Below are 24654 nucleotides of genomic sequence, written 5' to 3'. Positions count from 1 at the left end.
GATGCATTTCTTTTCGTCTCAGACCAACACGGCTACCGCATACAGCCCTTCAGGAATTAAAGCACCCTTGAGCATTAAAAATTCCTCCCTCGGGCTTAATAGAATATTTATCCCTTTAAACATCTAACGGAAGTAAGCATCTAGCGCTGTAAAGCCTGCTAAAACAATCAGCCTTGGGAACGTATTTTCAGTATAAACACGGGGATGTTTTGCTGGGGCTTTATTATTTAAATGTAGTTACATTTCATAGATATTTCGGGTCAGAAGGGGCCTCAGCAGATCACCGAGTCCGGCCCCCCGGCCCTGGGCAGAGAAGAGCGCTGGGGTCAGGCGACCCAGCCAGGTGCACGTCCAGTCTCCTCTTGAAGACCTCCTCGCCTGATGTTCAGCGCTGCAGGTAGAGAAGATGCGGTGAGGGCGGCCGTTGTAGAGGAGAGCGTGCTTGTCCTCTAGTGATATGAAACCCCGCGCACTGAAGTCCCCTTGAAGAGAAAAATAGACCGTCTTCTCTTCTCTTCTCTTCTCGAAAAACAGAGGACATAAAGGCGTTGGGTTTTGTATCAATAGAGGACAGAGCAGCAGAAAGCCGAACTGTCCTGTAGGAAGACCGCCCTCCACACAGCATCATACAACCACTTACTTGCCTTAAACACCCCCGATCTTGAAAATCCCCTTAAACACGGCTGCAGAAAAAGCCAACGGGTTTCAGCCCGGAGACCACGCTTTCTGCAGCTTTGTGCTTGAACGCCCGGACCCCGCGAGCAACGCTGCCCGAGTCCTTAAGAGCAACCGGGGCTTGTGGCGAAGATGACACCTTTTATTAGACCCAAAATTTAAAAAAATGCCTGTAATCGCGTCAGAGAAGGGCTGCGTCGAGTCACTGCAAGGTGTGAAAACCACCTGAAGGATCAGCTCTGCCGTTTCTCTGAGGGGCAGCTGGAAAACCGGGGGGGGGGGGGGGGGCGAAAAAGACGATGTTTGGGAAGAAAATGCGGAAAGAGGAAGTTTGGGAAGAGGCTACTGGGGGGAGAAGTTGGGGAAGGCGCGGGGGAGCAGGTGCGTGCGCGGCTGAGGGAAGCGGGCGGCGCGCCGAGCGGGCGCGGGCGCGGGGCCGGGTGCGTCCCGCGGGGGCCGGCGGTCCCGCCCCGGGTGCGGGCGGCGGCGGCGGCGGCGGCGGCGGGCGAGCGGGCGGCTCGGGCGCAGCCGCGGCGGGAGCAGCCGAGCCGAGCCGAGCCGAGCCGGGCGGCCCCAAGATGGCCGCCGACGTGGGATCGATGTTCCGCTGCTGGAAGCACTCGGACCCGCGCCGGCTGCAGGTGAGCGCGGGGCGGCCCGGCCCGGCCCGGCCCGGCGCGGGGAGGGGCGGGGCGGGGCGGCGCGGGGCGGGGCGGACGACGGGGCGGGGCGGGGCGCGGCGCTGCTCCCGCCCGGGCACCCCGAGGTGCGGGCACCGCTCGCGCCGTCCTTTGTTCGCCGCCGGCGGGAACTTTGCAACTTTCCCGGGCAGCGCCGGGCGCCGCCAACTCCCCGCCCGCCGCCGCTCCCCGCCCGGCCCGGCCCGGCGGGCACAGGTGAGGCGCGCGCGGGGCCCGCCCGGGGCCGGAGCATCTCCGGGCCCCCCCGCGGGGCCGCGTCCTCCGTGGGCTGCGCCGGGGACGGCCCTTTGTTAGCGCCGCGTGGGGCCGGCCCGGCCGGGGGCGGGGGCGAGGCGCCGGAACAAAGCTCCGGGCGGGCGCCGCCGGGGGCCAACGGCCGCCTCAGCCGCTGCCCGCCGGGCCGGCCTCCCACAGGCGGCGGCTCCCGAGCCGGCATCCGCGGCGGGGCGGCCGGTGGCGTCGCGGCGCGCCACATCCCGCCGGTGACTTGTGCGCAGACCCCTTGTTTTACAGGAAGATGTTTCCGAGTCGGCTGGGCTGACAGGCGAGCGGAAACTTCGTTGGGGCGCAGGGGCGCGGGCGGGCGGCGGCCGGGCCCGGGGCCGGGGCCGGGCCGGGCCGGGGAGTGAGCGGCGGAGCCCGCTGCCTTGTCCAGGCGTCACTTCTGGCGCCTCCCCTGGATCCTGGTGGGAAAGGTGACCTTGTGCCAGGCCGGCCTGCCGGCCTCCATAAAAAAAAAGACTGGAACAGCCCATTTATTATTCTGCCAAAAGCTTTTTTTTTAAAAAAAAAATTCAGATGCGTGCACGTGGGGCTCTAGCCTGCGGTGCCCATGGAGTGGCAGAGTTTGGACAACCTTGACGGATGGTGGGCATGTGTAAAACATGCAGATAACGCGATAGTCGGTAGCACTTGGATCAAAATGGCATTGAGCCTTTCTACAGCAGAGAGCCTCGGAAATGAGAAGAGATAAAATTCTATCAAAGATAATGCCAGACATATTTCATTTGGTTATGAGATTGTTTTATAGTGTACATTACTAATGCAGTATTTTTTTACTGCTTTCTTGTGTATAATAGTCATAACAGGATTCATACCTTTATGATTTTTTTTTTTTTTTTGGTTTTAATTTGCCCTGTTTTATTATGCTCAGTTTACCAGTGTATGGATTACACGCACGCTCTGCATCCTGCCTTTTTTTTTTTTTGAATCTTGTCCCTTCTGTATTAAAAAGGGCAAGAATTGTGAGCTGATGATTTGGGGTAATAAAGCCATCTCCAGTTGGGGAATAGATTTCTGCCCTTGCCGTATTTTATAAACGTCTTTGCATCTCATTAGCGGTTGGCTCCGGTTACCCTGAGCTCCTGGGTTCATCCGATAAAACACACTCCTTTTATTCCCGTCGTGCTAACGCTTTTTTGTGCGTCTGTGTGAACTAGCACTTGAAGTAGTCGACTTTGCAGAGAGTTCTGCAGAAACTTAAGCGCTGACATTATACGGTACCTAGTCGCTCCAGACTGCTCGGCTGTTCGCGGATGCTGAGCATCTTCTAGACGTGTGCTTGATGGAATGTTTTCACTGCTCAAAGTTTAGAAAAAAATGTGGATGTGATTAAAATATTATAACCTTATGATATTCTGAAGTGCATAAATTTTACATATCAGCTACAGAGGGAGTTTAGACATCCATTAAATGATATGACAGCTTGACTTATCTAAATGTGCTATCATTTAACAATGTGTCAAAATTCTTCTTTATATAGATGACAGCAGTAAATAAGCTATCAGTCCTGTTGGCTGAAGCTTAACTTTTGAAATTTGGACTAATAAAGTTAACTGCAGTACTGTAGAGGAGCTGTAGGCAGAATAACCTTGTTGTTGTCTTGGTGAAGGTGCCCGGTGGTATGCAAAGGTTGTCTCCGGAGCGCTCTATGGGGGGAATTAACCTCGTCAAAAGCTCTCAGCTGTACATATCATCGGGATGGGCAGAATTTGCAGTGAGAGTGGGAAGCTGTTGGGCCATACAGCTTACTCCATCATCATCAGCTTTGTGAAAATATGACATAACGGATAGCTTTGCCAATAGCCCTGAGCCACAGAAGAAATCCAGCCTGATTTGTCTCACTTGCAGGCACGTGTGTACTAACAGCGGGCAGCCGAGGCGCAAAGCATCCTGCGCATGACCCTGCTGCAGTCGGTGGACTTTCACCAGGCATGAGTTTGGCCCTACTGTCGTTGCCCTCTTAGAGGTGCTGTGTAAATGGTGGATTCGGTGCTTGGTGATGCTGTACCTTTGTTGTGGTCAGACTGGAGACCCAGCCTAAGTCCTTAAAGGTTTGCTCTGGCAAGAAGTTGTGCCAACCAGCGCTGGTTCTTTAGAGAGCCATGCCACCGCCACACGAGCATTCGAGGAAGAAGAGGGCGTGCTTTGCAGAGCTTGCTTTCTCGTAAAAGACCCAAACTCAAATTCCCAACCCCGCTGTAGAGGTGGGCGTGCATGGCTGCCATCTAAAAGTCACTTGAAAACAGAAAAGATGCCCTGGTTTTTAGTGGACTTGGACACGGTGGCAGCCGGCAGTTGGAAGGTGTTGGGCGTTCAGGTCCTCTCCATGTTTGCAGGTGACAGCAGCAAAACCAGTGCCTCCGTCTGCTCTGCCGTGGGGCCTTTGCTAGTCCTGAACGGACAGTTCTCGGCGTGGGAGGGAAGGTTGAGCCCAGTCTCGCAGGTCTTGGACAAAGCTGCTGCCAGAGTGGCGTTCGGGGTGAATATGGCCGGAGATGTATCAGGCCTTTCTTAGCGTTGCGCAGTTCAGGATAAACCCCCCGTCACCGCGGCACACCCCCAGGCGCTCGGCGCTGGTGGAGAGGCGTATGAGGAAACGGGGCAAGAATTCTAGGAAGAATCCTAATTCCGCTACTGTTAAGTCTCTGAGTTTCCATTATTAGCTTCAGTTATTTTCCAGAGATTCAGAGCTCAGAGCTAATAAAAATCTAGTCATGGGTGAAACACAAGGCCAGATCCTGGGCTGATGTAAATCAGTGTCACTCCATTGCAGCGAACGGAGCTGTGCTGCTTTACGCTGCCTGAGGAGCTGGCCCGCTGCGCTCAAAAGAGCCTGGGCATGGAGCGTGCTTCGAAGCTCTGTGGCTGCTTTTGCACGAGGGTTGCAAATTTGTGTTGTTTAAGAGGAGTTGACACTCCCGTAAGTCAAAACCAGCTTTGTTCTTTGTCGGCAAGGGAGTAGCGAGGCACTGGCTTGTAATGTGACCAACAGCCTGCCTCTATGCGGGCCCTCTCTGCAGAGGGGCTACAGGCTGAGCAGATGTTGCAGACTCTGTGATTCTTTTCTCCCAGGTCAGGCTGGGCAGTGTGGGGTTTAGCACTGACACTGTGCTGGGCTCAAGGGTGGCCAAGCCACCAGTTTTGGCTGACCCTCTCGGGATTCCTGCAGGAAAAGCCAAACAGGCTGTAGTTCCCTGGCAGAAGTGGCTGCTTTTTTCCTGCTCCTTCGCACTGTGTGCTTCTGTTTTTGCCCCTGCTGAGACGGCGCTTCCCTCAGAGTTCAGCCTGGCCTGCCTGGTGCCTACTGCCTTCTCGTACGGACCCTGCTTCTACCCTCCGACGCTCCTTGGGGGCTGTTTTGGGCCACTGTTGTTCAGAGCTGCTGGAGCTGGACCGGAGAGGCTGCCATGGCATGGAGAACCCGCGCACTGAACAACAGTGCTGTAGCCGAGCTGTTGCATCGGTATTGATGTTTGATGCACAAGGCAGTGTCATGGTGCAAAGCTGCACCAGGCCTTCTCGCTGCTGGCACCAGGGCCCGTCCTTACTCCAGGATGAACTGTGTGGCCCCCAGGACGCCAGCAATGTCTGCTGGGCTTGATAAGTCCATAGATGTTAAGACCAGAAGGACCGATTGTGATCATTCAGACTGACCTCCTACAGGCCGTGGGTCTTCCCCAAATTTGTTCTGGTTTGAGCTGGACACTCCACTGCAATTTAAAATCTTTGACCATGAGGGAGATTTAGTTGAAACTTAAAAATCAGTGTTTTCTGTGGCTTTTTATAAGGGGGGGGGGGCGGGGAATGTCACAAAATTGGTTAAAATATTGCAAAGTTTCTAAAAAGCATTCATCTGTTTATAGGACTGAGAAAGGTCCTCCTATGCCTGTCCTAAAGGGATGGAGCGTGACTCTCTTGGCTGTTGCTGCGTTGCAGAAGGCAGGTTATAGGGCAAGAAGAAGAGTCATTGTCGGCTTCAGGAGCCTTTTCTCACCAATTGGAAATCACTGAACTCAGCTCAAGATGCAGGACATGGTTTAGGTTGAATGCAGGTTGCTGGGGTTTGGATTACAGGAGCCTGCAGAGGTCCTAGCTAGGGAGGCACGGCCCTACTGCGCTCAGTGCTGTACACACACAGCAAAGCACTGGTCCTGGCGTTCGGGGCTGATAGTCTGGGTGTAAGATCAGGGTGACAGGCCAGTACCAGGTAGCTGGGAAACAGCTGTTTGGTGTAATGCACCATGGTCTTCCTCAGCCTTGGCCTGGCTTGTCCCCTGGGTCCTACCTGGGGACACACTAAGGCCTGGTCAGTGCTGCATCGTTTCACTGGCAGGAGTCCAGTTCTGCCTGCAAAAATGGCCATGCAGCCACAGCACCGCTCTGACTGGAAGAGGGCTTCTGCCTGCTGCCAAGGCCCCATCAGCAGCTGGCGCCTTAGTGGGGGCCCTTCGTGGCCTGCTGGCACAGTTGAGGAAGTGGATTCATGTGTGCCTGGGGGGCCCTGCCCATGTAAATGAGGCCTGATGCCCAGAATTCACCTCATGCAAGTCAAGGTCCGAGTCCCTTGGGGCCAGTGGCCTGTTGGGCTGGCTTGGGGAGGGCACTCCTTTGTCTGGAGCCAGCGGGATGCAAGGGAGTAGCGGAGCAGTATCACCCCCTAACACCCCAGCCTAATGACCCAGAGCTTATTCTCAGCTGAGGTCAATTGGGACTGGTCCTTGGCAGGAGTCTGAACAGGGCCTGACCTCCCGCTTCTGGAGCTGTAGTGATGCAGCGGCTGGACTTTGGGCTTTGCTCCCAGGTAGCTCCTCCTGTGGGATGGCCCTCAGTGGGTGAATAGGATGAGGCTTTGGAAGGTCCTTGGGGCAGGGTCTGCTCTTCGTGTCTGCATACAGCACTGTGCATGTCTTGAGCCCTGCATACATACACCTGTGAAATAAGCCTTCTGCCTGTAAATACGGGGTTGACCATGCCCTGGCTGGGGTCCAGGGGAGCTCTGCCATTGACATCAGCGGCTGTTGGTTTATTCTTAAATAAAATACAGGGATGGGGGGCCTGAGAGCCCCAATTTCACCTCTCAATTATGAATTTCATTGCATTGGCAGGAGGAGTCGGGCTGTGAAAGTTACCAAGTGTCATGTTTTTTTGTGGTTGAATAATTGAGACTCTGCCAGACAAGGAGAGGAGAGCTGCAGAAAATTAGAGTTTATCTTTAGCTCAGCAGCTCTCACTTTAGAAACTGGTGACCCCAATTCCAGCCCGAAGAGTGACTTCTTCCCTAATTAATAAATCCATTAATTAATTGTGTGCCTGCTGCAGCCCATTAGAGATGTGCGCGGCAGCCTCCCCGATCCAGTTGAGTGGATAGTCTCCACGGCCTTGGGAAGACTGTGACCAAGACGCAAATGAGGGGCACAGAGGAAAATAGAATCTGATTCCCGGGGGACGGCGGGGAACACTATTGACATTGCAACTCGTAGGTATTTCCTGCCTTGTTATCTAGCGACTCGGAGTCTACAGATGCACATCTTGGGTTGTCAGCAGAGCATTCAGATCAGCCATCGCTGTTTATTGCCCATAAATTACAGCCTTTGGGTGGCAGCTGAGATGCAGAGGAGAGGGGACATGTCAGGAGGCCAAACCAGGGCACTGGGATGAGGGATCTGGGAGACTCTCCCCTGCTGGCGCTCACCACCGTGCTGGGGTGAGGACCCCCTAGGCCTCGATCCATGACAGCACTGAGGCACGTGCTTCACCGTCAGCCTGTGGGTGCTGGTGTCATTGGCTTGAATGGGCTGTTAGCATGTGTGTAAAGCTAAGCAGACCCTAAGCCCTTTGCTGGAGCAGGGCTGGGGGGAGCCCCTAGCGTGCTCAGCTCTCCCGCCCAGCTGGGCTGCACATCCTCGGAGGTGAATTGCCAACAGATAAGAGGGCCTGCCCTTGTCTCTGGGAGCAGGGCCTAGCAGGGCAGAGGAGGGGTGAGGGTTTGAGAGCTTTGCCTGAGCCATCCCGAGCAGCCCGGGCTGAATGGCTCTGCTCCCCTGACTCCTTCAGCTTTGCTGTTACCCTGAGCAGACTGGCGGGTGGTGTCCGGGGCAGCCATGTCAAACTGGAGCAACCTCCTGGCAGCTGGTCTCTGACTCTTGCCCGCAGGGCTTCTTGCAGGCGGGCAAAGCCTGAGCAGGACGTCATGCTGCGGCTGCACGAGCATCGGCCCAGGGCCTCGGGACTCCCGGAGCGAGCCCTCTGCTGAGGGAGGTTGTTCCTGATCCTGCCATTGCACGGCCCCGTGGCTGCTGGCGGAGGCAGGCTTCCCCCACAGCCCGGGCCCGGAAGCGCGGCTGAGTTAGTTTCCAAACTCCTTACAACTGCCGGAGCTGAAGTGAAGTCTTGTGGAGGCGGGCGGGAGGATGGAGCGCTTGCTGGCGCCTGGGGAAGATGGGTTTGGAAGCGCGCTGCGGCGCGTGGAGCAGCATGTTAAAACGTTTGGTGATCCGAATGATTATTTATGAACAGACTTAGCAAACAGTGCGCTCCAACCTGAGAGTCCTTTAGGACGCACTTGCTTAACCAGATAACCTCAGTGGAGCTTACACAACCAGCTATTAGTCTCCCTCCATATGTTGGCACAGTAGCTGCTCCCTTCAGTTAATTTTTCTTATTGTCTGCAGAGGCTTCAAATAAAAATGCAGGCATAATTGTTGTGCATTCCAGTCCCTGATCTATTGTTTTCCGCACTGAACCCAAAGTTAACTGTCAGGCGAACAACCCTTATTTAAAGCATCAACATTCCTTGCTTGTCTTCACAACGACTCATTGGACTTCTCACTCGCTGCGTGCCTCTCTAGCCAGCGAAAATACCCTAGGCAGTTTTGCATTTGGTTGCAGTGTATTTCGAATCTGATTTACTTTCAGTGCTATAGTGGTTGCATCGCAGGTACTGAAGGGGAGTTGAGAACAAAAAAAGGACTTAAATAGAAAAAACCTAAAATATTTCCATTGGGTTTGGATTTCAGTGATTTTTTTTTTTTTTTAAATAAATCCTAATTTTTGGGGAGGTGGGGCAGCTGTTAGTGCCCCTTCTGAAGACCAAACTTCTTGGACAAGTGAGATCTGAGATTGCTGAGACTCTACAGCAAGTGGGTAGGGAAATGTATCTGTGCCAGCTTAGTCCAGTGTAGACCCAGCTTGGTGCTGTCTGTAAAAGAGTAGGGGAATTTTCATAGATGCACGGACGCCCTGTACATCCTGAATCTCGCTCGGGTTCCCGCTACAGCAAATCCCTCCTTGTATTCCTTGTGTTCATTCAGCAGGCGAGGAAGAGGGAAAGGTAACAGAACAGCCAACTCCCTCCAAGCTCTGCCCCTCCAAAACGAATGTGCTGCTGTTCCTATATATCGCAGGCTGTTGGCAGTCCCTCCCGTGGATTTCAGTGACTTATCACAAGAATTGCCAATATAACATTAAGAATTTAGAACGCAGGCGTGATGTTTGCAGGGATTGAGGAGGTGCAGGGTCTGAACAATTCTGCTTGTCGAGCAGAGGTTGGGTTTAAATTAAATTAAATTAGGGTTCAAAAGCTACAGCTTGTGCAAATCAGGCACTTTCTTCCCTCCCCCTGCACCCTGAGATAGAAGGGGGATCTGTCGTGTGGTTTCTTTATTAATAGTGCAGGATGACTCCCTCTCAAAATGGAAAATGAATGTTAGGAGAGTCGTTCCATCCAGAAGGGCTCTGTGAAGTTTCTCAGAACATTTTGTACCATCCTGCTCCTATTATAGAAAGATGTAATTCCCCAACTTGGGAGATAATAAGCAGGTATTGACTTCTGCTGAGGTCATTATCAAGATTTATTCAGTCAATATGGCTTCTCAGGTCAATAAATCCTGAGGTTGATAAAGGAGGAATATATACTTGTAGACTTTATTAAAAAGTTTTTTCCCCTCCTGTAACACTTTGCTATGTATGGTACCGTGGGCTCCATTTCTGAATGGTCTTTCGTTGTCCTTCAGTGATGCATATTTTCCTAGTGTTTTCAACCCCTTTTTCTGCCTGGGGGAATGAAGAGCAGGAAGATGAATCCTGTGTTTCATTGGAAGGATCTGCTTGGGACGTTGTCCTGGTCTGGTCCGTCTCCTGCACTGGGCTCAGGCACTAAGTCACAAAAGGGGAAATATCTAGGAGTTTCCCTGGTATCTCTGCAGGCGAGGATGGTATTCAGTGTACCTGTTGTGTAGACATGGGGAGTCTGGCTTTGTGACCTGTTGTGGACACCAGAGGGTGTGGGGACCCCAGAGTTTCTTTGCATGTGAGCCCCAAACTCTTGAGGCTAGAGACAAAGCAAGGCATCTGCTGGCCAGTGACTGAGAGGGTCCGACTTTGCGATCCTCATTCTTTTTTAAATCAATGGTAAAACCCCCGCTGATTTCAGCTGGGGCCAGAGCAGCCCCTGGCCAGCAGGAAGAGGAACTGGCCTCTTTGGGGATGTGAGCACAAGGCACATACAGGAGGCTTTCACCATGGCACAGCATGCCCTTTGATACCGGGCCCCTGCCGCTTCACTGGGGCTGCGGGGGGAAGTGTGGCTCATTGAGCCTGGAGATGCTTGGGGTGGGACATCTCCCATGGGCAGGCAGCCGGTGGTGGCACTTGGTCCTATGTGAAGGCTTGAAGGGTGGTGTTGGCTGGCTCCTCTCACCGGGGCTGTTTGGCAGCCCAGACCTGCGACAGTGCAGTGGACATGGGGGACGTATCCAGGGACAGCGTCAGTGCAGTGGACGTGGGGGTCACCGTTTTGGGCCACCGAATGGGTGGGAATGTGGGGGGGGGGCATCTCCCCATGGGCTCAACCAGGCTCGGCCAAACGCAGGACTTGGGGGCGGCCTTCCAAGTGGAGGAGAAGACGAGCTTGATGCCCCTCCTCAGTGAGGGCTGCCTTGGCGCAGCCTGAGGAGGACCTCCAAGCCAGGGGCAGGTTGTCCAGGAGGTTGAGTTGTTGCCTCATGGCCCGAGAACTCGGTGAAGGCTTGGGAGGCTGAGGGTGAGTTTACTGTCTGGGCTTGATGCTCCACTTGGTGGGTGACTCTGGGGGCAAACAGCTCCCCTTTCTATGCCTCAGTTTCCCTATTTGCAAACAGCAGATGATGCTGGCATCCTCTGAGCCCATGCGGCGGGAAGTGCTGCGCGAGAGAGAGGCGTCCACAGGTTGTGAATTGGCACGGAGATGCCCGCTGTGGTTTGTGTTGTGCGCGGCCATTGGCATGCGCAGATCTGGAGCCAGCACGTCTGTTTGCAGTAGTTGCTTGTGTTGATGAGCCATGCGGGTGTGCTTGCCTCGAGCTTTAAGCTATTTCACTGTAAAAATCTGGCCCGTTACTGCCAGCCAGATGTCAACCACGGGGGGTACCCGTGACATCTACCCAAGGGCTTAGCTGGAGCAGAGAGTTGCAGTGTTTGCTACCGACTGCAGAGCTTATTAATTAATGGGGACTATTACCAATGCCGGGCTGGAAAAGGAACCTGCGTTCGAGGGGCAGCCTGCAAGGATGGCCTGCCGGTCCGCGGGCATCCCTGTGTGTAGAGAGGCTGGAGTAAAATCTGACTAATCTTTCTTCCTCTTCCGGGGCCTGCGCTACAGGGTGCCGTCCCCTCAGCTGGGCAGCTGCTAGTGCTGTTGCACGGGCCTGAGGCCCCATTAAATAGCTCTGGAGCTTGGTCCTGCCTTTCTTCTGCTCCTCAAGGCTCTGTGGCAGTTTCTGGCAGGCAGGGCTGCAGCGTTTGTGCAGCAGCGTAAAGATGCCAGTGGCACGCATCGCATTCGATCCTGGCTCGAGCTGCCGTCCTGCGCCCCGTGGGTGGCTCTGTGAGCGAGCGGAGCGGGAACTTGGAGCCTGCTGATCCAGAACCCTCTCCCTTGGGGGTCTCTGGACAGGAGCTCAGTCGCCAGGTGTGTGCTTTCGACTGCAGGACCCTGGCACATACGTGGGTACCCCCATCTGCTGGGGGCTCTCTTCCATATTGGCATCACCTCTACTGCCCTGGCAGAGTGGGCAACAGCGACTCCCAGCGGAGGGTCCGGACATGGCCTGCCTGTTTGCTGAGGGCAAGAGGTCAAGGCCAAGAGAAATTTCTGCTCATCCAGGTTGATTCTGTACAGGCTACATTCAAGGTTAATATAAAGAGAAAGGAATTTAGTTGAAAGGCTTGTGCATTATCTGTGGGTTGCCTTAGCTTTGCCTGAGCATTGCTTTTATTTGTTTTGGCAGTGGCTACAAAGAGCCCTTTTGCAGAATCTCATCTCCTGGCGCTGTTCTCTTGTGTGCATTACACAATAAGAAGGGGTCATTCCAGATTGCACACAGGCACGCGCACGCACGCATGCACGCACGCACACACGTATCTCCTTTTTCTCCAAACGGTTTGGGTGCCTTTTAATCTGGCCTCGCCGTGTAATTATTTTTTGACGAGTTTGGTGTAACATTTAATGATTTCCCAAAAGCTGAAACAGGACCCCAGAGTATTGATCTCGCTGCAGTTTAAGTGACTCACTGCTAACGTGGGGCTGTTTGAATATTAATGGGCCCGTGCGTGCGTGCCTGCTAGCTGGGTCTTCTGCAACAGATTTCTAAAGAGGTAAATAACCAATTTGAACCCCATGTAAATAGGCCTCTAGTGGGAGCAGGGCCACGTGTCGGCTGCTGCCTTTGGTACGCTCTTTCAGCTTTGCACTGAAGTCAGGACCTTGGGCTTCCTTTGTTTTCTTCCATCAGGATAACGCAATAAAGGTATTACCTGCTGCTGGCACGGAGTCTGGTAATGTGCAGTGTAAGCAGAGCCACTCATCTTCCTGAGATCTGGGGAGAGCCGCGGCCCTGGCTCGTGTGTTTTGCCCAGCCCGGCTGCACAGCGCGTTTCTTCTTTATTAATCATGCTGCATGCTGACATAGATAGCTGCGTTCAGCTGAGGCTGTCTGAGCACTTTACAAACACCGCGTAGTCCTCGGGAGGTAGGTAATTATTACCGTCCTCATTTTACAGCTGGGGTAGCAAAGGCAGAAGGAGGTGAAAGCATCTTGCCATTGCCACGCGGCCTGCTGGGGGCCGAACAGGGTCTAGGACCCAGGAGTGCTGACTCCCGGGCCCCCCTCTTGAAGCATTACGGCCAGACAAAGAGATGCTGAGTACCGGATGCTCTGTCTGAAGACCTCCGGAGAGGCATGCGCTCGGTGGCTCCTGGAGTGTGGCCCTAAGTTTGTTGCGGAAGGTTCTGCTTCTATATTTGCCGTGTTTGATTTGGTATAACTGGCAAGTTATTTGTTTAAAATCAGTCTAGCACGTCAGCAGAGTGATTTATAATGAGCTGTGCTTTGGTTCACTGCGAGTTTATTAGGGTTGTGCTGTATTTTATGACTGTTGGTGGGAATGGGCTGTGCAGGAGAGCGATGTCGTTCTTTCTGGTTCTCATTTAGATCGCTGGAAGGGACCCCGGTGGACTGTAAATAATGTTCAGCGTTTTGCTGCTGTCTTGTCTTTGACTCCAGAATTCAGGTTCCCCTTGCTGGGCACAGCTGAAGAAACCAGACAGCCAAAGTCAAAGGCAGCAGGGCTCCTAACTCACCTAGGCCCTTGTGAAAATGTTAGTATTAAAACCCACCTGCCATGTTTTGTGATTCCTTCTCTTCTGAAAGGACGAGGACACATGGATTTAAACTAGTCATGATGAATCTAGGCTGGATTGATGGTTTGTGACCAGAGCTGTGAGGTTGTGGAGCAGCAGCGCAGTCGGATCGAGGTGGTGCGACATGCTGTGATGGCAGGGCCCGGACCGGCTGCCCGGGGGGGTCCCTTTGCCCCGTGTTGCTTGACAGATGCCGTGCGGGGTGAGCGCGTGCTGGGGAGGCAGCTGCGCTGGAGTAGCTCAAGGGCTTCTGATGTGGGAACGTAGGAGTTTGTTGCAGCTTGTCCAGCACAGGAATTTAACTCCATCAGTGGCCAGTGGGAGATGCCTCAGAGGAAGATGTGGGATCCTACTGGGGTTATTTGTGGGGCAGCCTACCCCTACATCCGGTCTCATCCTGATCTCTGCAAGTTAGAGACTGGCTTGCGGTGCAAGTCCGGAGCAGGGGGTTGGGTGACCCAGGAAGGAGCTGTGGCATCAGAAGCATCTACTTGCTGACTGCAGAGGAAGGAGCCACGGTTGCTCTTGAGGCTGCTGGGAAAAGAAACGGAGAAAGCAGCTGAGGGAACTGGGGTTTTATTGCTTTAATAGAAGATAGAAGAGACTGGCAAATTCCCCCTGCTGCTCTGGTCCTAAGTCCCCAGAGCGGCTGGTGGAAACACCGACCGGAGCAGATTACTTGGCTGACTAATTGTGTTGTTTAGGAAGTCTTGCCGCTCCATGAGTGATGGAGCGTGGGAAGTCTTGTTGCTTTTGCAAAGCTGGGGCAGTTGGCAGGGAAGGGTATGGCACCTGTTATGGGGTTATGATCACGGGGGAAACCGTGGTTGCTGTGGGTGTGCCGACAGCTGCTATGGACAGGGCTGCGTGAGGCCAAGAGAGCTCACGTCATTTGCTTTTGGAAAGGGCTGTGCTCACAGCTTCGTGACACCAGCGCTGTATCAAAGGCGTGAGCAGGGGTGGATGTGCTTCAGGACGTGCCAGTGAGCTCAGCTATGAGCCGTAACGACCTGGTGGGACGCGTCGCGTAGCGGGGCTTTTGGAGGGATGTGTTCTTGCTTCTAATGGGCTGAGGGTCTGGGAGGGCTGGGGCATAAACTTCAGCTGCTGCCTTTTCTAACTCCCATCCTGGCAGGGGCTGGCCTGTACCTAGGCCTCTAATGGGAGGTACAGCAGAGACAACATCCTTGCCATTGTGTGCTCAGAGTGGAGCTGGCCTTCCACATTTCCTCTTGCCCTTCTGCGTGGAGGATGAGTGCTGTGGTGAACCATGCATTTTTACTTGCTGTGTCCTCATTACCCTGCTTCTCCAGCCCTGAGCCCACGAGGGGCCGGAGACAGGCAAGTACCTTCCTCTCTCCTCAAGCGAAGGTGGCTAGAAGCACTCCCTTTTCCCTTGGGTCTGGGGCCACGCTATGCTCTGATGCAGGAGCACAGACCAAACGTAGTCTGCACCTGTGCAAGCTGCTGTGGAGCCAGCCATCGCGTTGTTTCTTCTAGCCCGAGTCGAGGCTGGAAGCATGTAGCAGGCTGAGGGTTGGCCTGCTGGGGATCTGCAAGATGAGCATCAAACCCACCAAGGATGCAGGAGAGTGCCCAAGTGGGCCAGCATTATCTACCAGGGAGGGGAAGACCCCATCTTTCCTACCAGTTTCTACCCTTACCTGCCGTAAGGAGCCTTCAAGCTCTTCTAGTGGCTCCTGGTTAGGGAAGGAAGAGTCCTTGCCATATAGCACTAGGGCTAGTGTGTTCATCACTGGGTGCATCTACACGAGACTCTTCCTGTGCAGTGTTATTAGGCTACTGCACAGTAAGTGTCACTAAAAAACTGCACACCGGTGCTACTGCGCAAGAGTATGAGTTACTGTACATGGAATGAGCACTTGGTTAACCAAGTGCTAAACTTAATTCACAGTAACTAGGGTGCATTAATAAGCATGTAGACGTGCCCACTGAGGGCCAAATTCAAGCCAGATGGCAAGCCCATTGAAGCCTTTCAGCTTCCCCAGCTGTCGGACAGGGATAGTGACAGTACTGGCTTGGTTGCTGGGTCCCTGCAGTTTGGAGTGCGTTTGGCACTGGCGTTATCAGCCCGGCATTGTCCTGTAATGCATTTATGGAGACAGCACGAGGGATCAGAGAGAAGCCCGCAGGCAGGCAGTGCCCCACGTGCACATGGCTTTCATTCCCCCTGCACCCCACCCTCAGTTGTCCTGGGAGTGCGACCGGATGCTCCCTGCGGCAGTCTGGTATCGGGCCACCCTGCCCCTCCTCCAACTGTGCAGAATGTCACTTCTGCAGGAACCTGTCTTTCTGCCTGCAGCCTGGCTTCCCAAGCGCTGGAGGCGGGCAGGGTATGGGCAAGTCGGCCGAGACCCACCAGGTGTCCTGTCTTGCCAGTCACGTGGCTCCTCCTCCCCTCACCCCCCGCACGGAGTAAGAGGGAAAGGGGCTTTTTTCTTGCTATGAAGTTCAGTGCTGAAAAATGGCTTCTGCCCCCCCCCGAGTGCGGAGCTTGTGCTCAGCCTTTGAGCATTGCTCAGGCACATATCTGATTAGCAAGCTGTACTCTGGAAATCCAGCAGAAGGCTGCGTTTCTTTTTTTAATTTTCCACCAGGAAAACGCTGCACGCAGGAATTAGGTACTGGAGCCAGGGCTGCAGTCTCCTGCTACTGTACTTTCTTTCAAATAAAAGCAGCTAATTAACATTATTCTTTAATTATTGCCTTTATCAACAAGGGGTCTGATTTGTACCAGCAGGATAGTCGCTTTCCCTTAAACTACCCAAGCGAATGCTTCACTTCCTGTTGCTTTTGAAATGAATTTGATGTCATCTGCCCATTGTCACTTAATGGGGACACTTGGGTAATGATTGTGCGTACTAGCACTGTTAGCAGCACTGCAAGCATGTAATTTAGCCCCTTAGGCAACAGTACTTTTGAAATCTCTGGATAGTTTTGAACTCTCTGTTCTTAATTAAATATGCAATTTTTCACGGTAACCAGGTTAATTCTTTTGTGTTGTGTTGTAATACTGTTAGGAATTTTCATAGTTCTTATTAAACATTATTCAGGCATTGTGAATTCCATAATTAAAAAAAATGAAAAGAACAAAGCTGGATTCACTTCTCCTTTTTTTTTTCCCCTGGTTAATTTATCAAATGAATTTTGCAAATTTTTCTTTTTGTCCCCAGACAGTGTGCCAAGTGTTTTAAAGGGGAAGGATTTAATTGCTCTGTAGGGATTGGTTGGTTATGAAGGATTTGGTTGTTTGATTAGTAAACCCTATCGGGAATGGTTTAATGCTCCGTGATCTTAAAAATTGTCTGATTGTTAGGCTCTCCAAGGATGTTTTCTCTTTTCGTTATGTACGGCAGCAGCTTCACACAAGTGTGATTATTAGGTAGCGAGGAGAGTATGGAAGGGAAGATCTTACTTCACTTTAAATTGGTGATCATGGGTGATTTTCCTTTCCCCTGGCAGCGTGAAGGGAGCAATCGCTGCCCACGGAGCAGTTATGATGAGGAGACAAATCAGTAGTTGTTTACATACATCATTGCAGATAATGCACATTGTTGGAGCGCGGGTTGTTAAGTCAAACGAGTCGTACATTATGCTGCAGAAATGCTGTTCCCATTTGGAGGCCAGATCCTGCTCTCAGGGACATGTGTGCAAGCCTCAAGCCACTCCATTAGACTCCGTGAGCCAGACACTTCACTGGCATTACTCCAGATTTTCCCCTCTGGTGCAACTAGGAGCAGAATCCAGTCCCAGCAATGGCACGGGCACGAGCACGCCTCTGCGGATTGGCAGAGGTGGCTGGAACACGCGTAGATGGGATTCGTGGCGCCTGTAGATGTGTGTTTTCTTTCCTGGTGTGCAGTCTTCCACCCTTTGAGCTGAATTTCTCTTTCCAGGCCCCTCTAACATTATCTCCACCTGGTCGCATAATGAAATTATACAGTATATCTTATTTGTCAAGAGGCGAAACTGCAGCATACATTATTGCAGCATCCAGATCGGGATGATGTTTTCATTCGATGGTGATAGAAAAAACGGAGCATTAACATTTACTGGGAACAGAATTAAACTGTCCAGCGGGTAGAGGAACACGTTGGACAGCCCCCTCAGCGTGCCTGGTACATGTGTGTAATGTGGTTAAGCGAGGGCGGCTCACACGGTGGGATGTGGTGGTTCAGCTCATGCCTGGAGTCCTCTTCCAGCGCAGGTGGCCGATGTCCTGTGGCTGTAAAGAAACCCAGCTCGCAACAGAAGGCAGCGACAGGAGCCGTCTTGGTGAACGTGCTGTAGTGGGTCCAGCTCTCACAGTCTTGGTGTAGATGGTTTTCCCCTAAAGCCTCAGCTTCTGGAGTCATATCATTACATGAGAATCCCAGTTTTCGTTTTGAAGTAATTTAAGTTTTATATAATGCTCGAAAGCCCACGTTCAAAAGGCTAGGGAACCAGAAGGTTGACACACAAACCCCACATTTACTGGGGCTTTTTTTAATGAAAGAGCTTGTGATTTTTTTTTTTCTCTCAGAAGGTCTTGTGATTTTTGAAGTCTTGGCATTGGGAGTGCTGATACCCGACCACTCAGCACATCTCCACGGTCTCCGAGTCCTAACGTTGTTTGAGATCAGCACACCTGGGCATATCCAGGAGGGCTCGATCCTGTTCTGATGCACAGTTGAAGTCAAGGGACCAAAGTCTGAGCACGGCTAGTCTGGATAAGGCTGTCCTCCAAAATTCAGTGAAGCTGATTGTAGTCTTGCCATTGACTTCATATCAGGCCATTGACTTCAGTTTACATCAGCAGGACTGAGGGGAGAATTCGGCTTCCCGGGGAGATCTGACGGGGCAGAGGGGTGGGACTTGGCTTGCGGGGTTGTTATAAAGCGTCGGTGTGAGCCGTCCCTCTTGTGAAGTCGCTCTCAGTTGGTTTTAAAATGCCATTGTGCTGGAGGAGAAAAGTCAATATTTAGTATTTCTCCTGTTCTATTAATAATGATTTCCTGCACCTTTTGCAAATACCTGAATTTCGGTATAAAGCAGATTCTGTAACAGAGCTCTTTAATTGTGTGCAGGGTCAAAATGCCCGGATCCGAGAGTTTATGGAAGGAAAATAACATTTTTATGTCAGTACTGCTTGGCTTTGATTGCATCACCTCTGCTTTAAGTGGGGAAGGGCGGGCGGGAGCCAGACTGAACCTTGGAGAGCTGTGCCAACCTGTGATAAAAGTTGATTTTTTTTCCCCCCCTTGCAAACTGCTTAATCATCAGGATTGGCAACTTCCGATGCAGAAATCTTTGAAAATATCAAATTTTATCTTTGGACATAAAAGAGTTATATGGCTGTGTGAGGCGCAGCGTCCCTGCGGCCCCAGGCTGCGAGAGAAGACAACCTCCCCCAGCATGCTTGCTGGGCCCTGACGTGGCCCCCTTGGAGACGGAGGCAAAATGGGATGGACCCGGTCCTGTGCGGTGCCCAGGTCCTCCCAGGAAGTGCTGAGCACTCTCCTTGAAGTTGGCCCTTGCTGGAGTGGGGCCTTAATGAGTCCCTCTGATAGTGCGGCACATGAAAAGCGTGTGCAGCTGGATATTTAATTGCATTGCGAGGGCTTTAGAAGTTCCTGTAGCAAGGTGATATTAGCACTTACCTCCCCACCCCCCCCCAGCGTGCCGCGTCGCACAGGCGTGCGAGGGGCTCACCCTTCCGGGGCTTTATAATTGGAATTGTAACGTGAGCTCAGCAAATCCCACCATATAATTAGCTGGAAGGACTCACAGCCCCATTGTTGATTTTCAGCAAAACAGCACGGCGAGGGGTGCGCGCAGAGCAGGCGCGGGAGCTGCTCCTTACCCCTCTCCAGCATGAGGAGGGACCGATCCTGCCTTCCCAGGCATGTGTTGAGGGCAGCTTGGAGGGAGCGTGGGACTGGGTGTAGGGATGGCGTGAAGGAAAGCATACCCAGATGGATGAGGAAAGGGGGCTGGCCATGGCCAGAGTGGTTCTCCCCTCGTTCCTGCTCTGACTGCTTTTCCCCAGGGTTTATAATGTGTCTGCAAAACCCCATCTCCTGCCCCTGGCTGAAGCCTGCAGAGCACCTGACCGCAGCCCAAGGGGAACCTGCTCGTGTGGGTGGGTGGGTGGGTGGGTGGTGTTTGGATGGATCGATAAGTCCATTTTAAAGTCTCCATAGGCAAGACTTCCCAGGGCTCTAGATATCGTGTGGGGAGCGATTGCTGCCTCTAGCAAGGGGTCACATCAAAGAGGAGAATAAAAGTAGGCTGGGATTTATTAGCTGGGCTGGGTGGGTGGAGGCTGGATTTGGCTAATTCGCTCTTTCTGGGCAGTTAGTACGTACTGCGCCCGGGGCCCCAAACCGCTCTAGTCTGAACGAGCTTGGGTCCTGCATGCTGCTTCCAGCTCCAAGAGCCCATAGCGGCCTGGTCCTCCCAGCCCCACACCCCAGGGGCTGTTCCTCTTGTCAGCAAGGCTGGAGCCAGGGAAGAGCTGGTGTCCACTGCAGATCTCCTGGGATCTCTCAGTAGACACTAGCACCATGAGAAGCAGCATCCTGCATAGGTGTGGTGCTGGCAGCCTGGGTGTGGAGCCGGGAGCATGGCCCGTGGGGATAGAGGAGCAGGCCCTGTGCAGCACGGAGGGTCAGGCCTTGCACAGGCAACTTGGGGACCCTCGCAGGGTGGCACTGGAAGGCCTGCGGGGCCTCTGGCTCTGCAGGGTTGGGTCCCTGCATCTGTGGCCCTAGCAGGCTGAAGCTCCAAGAAGCAGCCTTCCTGGCTCCATCTTCCTCCTGCCAGGTTTGCTGGGGGGTACGCAGCATGGCCCTCCACTGTCTGCCTTCTCTGCCCCAGGGCTTCTCGTGCATTAACATGGGCAAGTTGCTGGCACGTGGGTATTGCCAATCCCCTCTGTCCTGACCAGGCCTCCGTGTAGTCCCACCTCTTGGCTGCGGCAGCTCCTCTCTCCTGTTCTCAGGGTGCCTGGTTCAGCCCTGGGGTGCTGGCCATACCCCACATCACAAAGCCCCCCCGCCTGCCCAGCCCCAGTCTGCTCCCTCCGAGGCTGCTGGGTGGCTGCAGGCTTTCCTGAGGGTTGCACGCAGACATGCTGAAGTCAGAGAAGTAACACCAGTGAAGATTTTGGCACGGGATTGCCTTGGGCTTTGATACCGTAAGGTCATGTAAACCCCACCCTGCCGTGTCTGGGCTGTACCAGTCTTCTGTTCCAAAGAGCCCACCTGACCTGCTTCTCTCCACGGCGGGACAGGGAGGGAGGCCTCGCTGCCCTGCTCCGAGCTCGCCCCGATGTGGCGTGTCCAGCGCAGAGCCGTGCCGTGCCTGGATTTGGATCGCTCAGACTTATCCTTCACCGGAGGCGAGATCTGCAATGGGCACAACAAGCTGCGCAGGGCGGTGGAGCCAGACATGCGTTGGGTTTGAGGAAACCTTATGCTGGAAATGCAGCACGGTCGGTGTTTTGGTGGGAGCAGCGAGGCTGTAGTTGGAGCATGAACCCAGGCGCAGCCTGCTTGGAAACAGCCTGTTGTTTCTGGACCTTTGAGCTTGGTTCCCTGTTGGCACATGGCAAAAAGCTGCCATGGTCAGAAGGGTAGGGTGACCTGTTCCTTCGCTCACTCGTTGGGGGGCAGCTTCCTGGGGACTGGAGTGTGCTTTCCCACCAGGTCACTAATAGCTCCTGAGCTCCAGCCTGACTCCTGCTTCCTCAGTGACTCGGGCTGTACCCCATGAGGAGCACGTGGCCCCCAGTGCAGAGAAGCTGTGGACACCTAGGGATTGTTTTCATCCCGGGTAATGGAAGGGCAGGGTAAGCCAGTAGCTTAGTCCTTGTTCTGCAGAGGAAGCTCCCCAGGGCCACATGGGAGTCCCACCCACAAATTTTGGGTAGGAGGCTACCACTGGCCCATGTGTAATTTGGGAGCAAAGCTCTTGGCACCAACAGCTCTGCTCCAGAGTGACACTGGCGTGACTAAGACGTGAGTCCTTGCTTTGCAGAGACGTGCAGTGGCAACTTGGCATGCGCAGATGCTCTTATGGGAGAGCGTATGCCAGCGGGATGAGCTGCGCTCCGAGGAGTCGGGGCATTGCCACCTGGAGTCAGCTCTGTCGCATGCAGCTACAGGCTTCACTGAAGTTGCTTTTAGTTATCAGCCCACAAGTAACTTGAGCGCTGTCCTCCAGTACCCACCTCCTGCACTGGAGATGCAGCAGCGGTGGTGCCGGAGGGAAGGGGCAGGGAGTCAGGTGCAGTAAAGCACTCCACAGGCCAGATTCAGGTTCGCAGAGTGTAGAGTCGGAAGGGACCACACAGGATCATCGTGTCCGACCCCCTGCCCCTGGCAGGAAAGAGGACCGAGGTCAGGCGACCCCAGCCAGGTGACTGTCAAGCCTCCTCTTGAAGACCTCCAGGTTAGGTGATAGTACCACCTCTCTTGGAAGCCCATTCCCAATTCTGGCCACCCTTACTGTAAAAAATTTCTTTTTACTGTCTAACCTGAATCTGTTCTCCACTCGTTTGCACCCATTATTCCTAGTTACTCCTAGAGGTGTTCTGGTAAATAGCACATCTCCAATTCTGCATTGTCCTCTCTTGATAAACTTATAGGTGGCTACAAGGTCACCCCTCAGATGTCTCTTGTGAAGGCTAAAGAGATCTAGATCCCTCAACCTCCCCTTGAAGGGTGTTTCATGGAGGCCACTAATCATGCGAGTGGCCCTCCTCTGAACCCTCTCCAGATTCCCTGCATCCCTCTGCAAGTGCAGCGCCCAAAGCTGAACACTACACCAACCGCGGCCTGACCAATGCCGTAGAGAGGGGGAGCATCGCCTCCCTTGACCTGTTGGTCATGCATCCGCTAATGCACAACAAGGTGCGATTGGCCTTGTTGATGGCTTCATTGCATTGCTGGCTATGACTCCAAGATCCCTCTCAGCTGCTGAGGAGGTCTTCCCCCAACCTGTAGATGTGCTGGGGATTCCTCCTCCCTGGATGGAGTACCTTGCATATATCTTTGTTGAATTGCATCCTATTTCGTTCTGCCCAACTTGTCCAGATCGACCTGTATCTGCTCCCTGCCCTCTGGCGTGTTAACTTTGACCCATAACTTGGTATCGCCTGCGAACTCGGACACCCTCGTCCAAATTGCTGATGAAGATATTAAATAACACCGGCTCAAGGACCGAACCCTGCGGGACCCCACTGCCCATCTCCCTCCAGGCAGAGAATAACTGGAAGTTGTGCAAGTTAAACTGGACACGGGCCGCCGGTAAGGGCACATGGGAGCTGTTGAATGCGTGGCAGTCCTGGGGGAGCCCAGCACGCCTGCTGCTCGTGCACCGGAGGTGCGAATCCTTGCCCCTTCAGTCCGAGGGGAAACACGTGGCTTTCATTTCCCAGGAACTGCCTGAAGCCCATGCAGCAGGGCCCGCCCCTCAGAGATGATGCTTGCTGCAAAATCACAGCCCAGACAGGATCAATACTCACAGGTCTGCGGGGGCCCCAGGGGATTGTTTGGGTTTTAAGGGGAGGTTGGAGAGGCATTAAACTTATAAATATATTATTATTTAAGAGAAGATTCATTGTAGTCTTTGAGCTCAGTTTATATGGCGCCAGCGTTTTGCTCTATGATATTTTATGGTTATCACTCGGGGTGGATTAAACAAGAGCAGGATGATCCTGGTGGGGCTTCTCCAGGCAGTGGGTTTTTGTTAAACAGAAGTTTATCGCAGGGACAGAAAGAGGTTGTGCAGAAGCAACAGGGGCTTTTGAAAAAGAAATAAATAAAAAGACATGGGTATGATTTATAATCTGGGCTGTAGATTTTTGGTTTGGGATTTGGGCTTGTTTCTTGTTCAGATGTGTTTCCATGTAGGGGAATGCACAGCCCCTTTGAGGCTTTGCTGGAAACCCAGGCGCCAGGGCTCTGTTAGCTGGTGAGAGTCAAAACTCAGAACCAAGTCCGAAGGGTGTCAAAGGCTCCTTACTGGCAAGTGTGTGACAGGGACCAGTGGCTGGAAGCTGAGGCCAAACACTCAGATGAGAAGCAAGGGCCCATGCGTGATGGGGAGGGTTACGCTCTCCGCTTCCAGAGGGCTTCAGGCTGGACGCTGCAGATACGTTCGTAGTCGGACACACGCAAGCCGTTGAAGCAGCTGGGGGAAGTCGCGTGGTCTCAGAAGTCCAATCCGCTGTTCTAACGGCTCCTTTGGATCCTAGATGCTCTGGATAACCAGAAAGCGAAGCAGCTCTGTTACGCTTTGCTCACAACTGGCTAAGGAGGGTTGCTTTAGAAAAACAAACAGCCCTATGTTTTAAAAGGTCCTGAAGTGGGGAGAGCGCAAGGGTTTTTCCTTTTCCTTTTAAATATGATTTTTATCTTAGTCCTCTTAGGAAAAAAGACTAAGATGCGCATCAGCCGGCAGAGGAAGCTCCTGTGATCGGGCTCTGGATCGCCGTGGTTCTGCTTTAGGGCAGTGTTGAGCGGCGTGTGGAGCACGTCCCCTTCCTGCTCCCCGAGGTGGGCTTCAGGTCCAGCTGCTGGCACTGGGAACGAGGGTGTCTTCACACCCAGCTCATTTCCCACAGAAGCGAGAGCTGAACTCCGACAAGTTCAGCCCTCAGCTGTTTGCTTTGCCTTTGTTTTAACAAGGCACAGGAGGTAAATGGAGCCTACATCAAGGTCACGGGACTTGGATTGTCGTGAAGCCAGCCTCAGCGTGCGTCAAATGTAAGCAGGTAACATCCGTCTTCTAAAAAATGTTCTCTGCGCTGGGCTGGGTCCACGTAAAGTCTCCCCTCGGTGAGTCTGTGATCATTAAGTCCGTGTCTGAGTATTTTTGTTGTTGAGAGAAATCCCCGTTCTATTTTGCCTGCTTGTGTTGATAATAAACCCAGCGCATCTCTTAACTGGATTCAGTGGCCTCTAACGCTGCTCAGCCTGTGCAACCCCGTATCCAGAAAGTTATTTTAAAACAAGGAGTAGAGGTTTGAAAGCCGAAGTCGAGCAGATGCTGGTAATGTATTCGCAGTCATGACACAGAATGGCAGCATGTCATGAACTGTATTCTCGGGGGACCAATGGGTCTGTGATATTGGCTTTAACCCACAAAGACTCCAGTCAGTGCGTAAATTCATCAGACTTACAATATTGCTCTTGGACTACTGAATAATTTACAGTTCCAGGGCCCAGCCAGGTTCAGGTCATTGGGGTTCATGGGTTAATAACAGGTTTGGTTTTTGTTGTCAGCAGCTGCCTTGATAACATATGAAAGAAT

General features: G+C 53.1%; 1 protein-coding gene across 1 annotated transcript in view; it reads left to right on the top strand.

The window, feature by feature from the left end:
• The first annotated feature begins 1090 nt into the window (after positions 1-1090).
• CUX2 (cut like homeobox 2) overlaps positions 1091-24654 on the top strand; it is a 169826-nt gene continuing 146262 nt past the window's right edge. The window contains exon 1 of the mRNA XM_090063720.1: positions 1091-1316. Within this exon, the coding sequence (XP_089919846.1) occupies positions 1254-1316 (63 nt within the window). The 5' untranslated portion in view covers positions 1091-1253. The remainder of the gene's footprint in view (positions 1317-24654) is intronic.

This window comes from Crocodylus siamensis, chromosome 9 (genome assembly GCF_052110815.1).
Source record: "Crocodylus siamensis isolate JL-2025a chromosome 9, ASM5211081v1, whole genome shotgun sequence".
NCBI lineage: Eukaryota > Metazoa > Chordata > Crocodylia > Crocodylidae > Crocodylus > Crocodylus siamensis.
The sequence above is the reverse complement of the archived record's forward strand: the minus strand, read 5'-3'. Positions and strand labels throughout refer to the sequence as shown.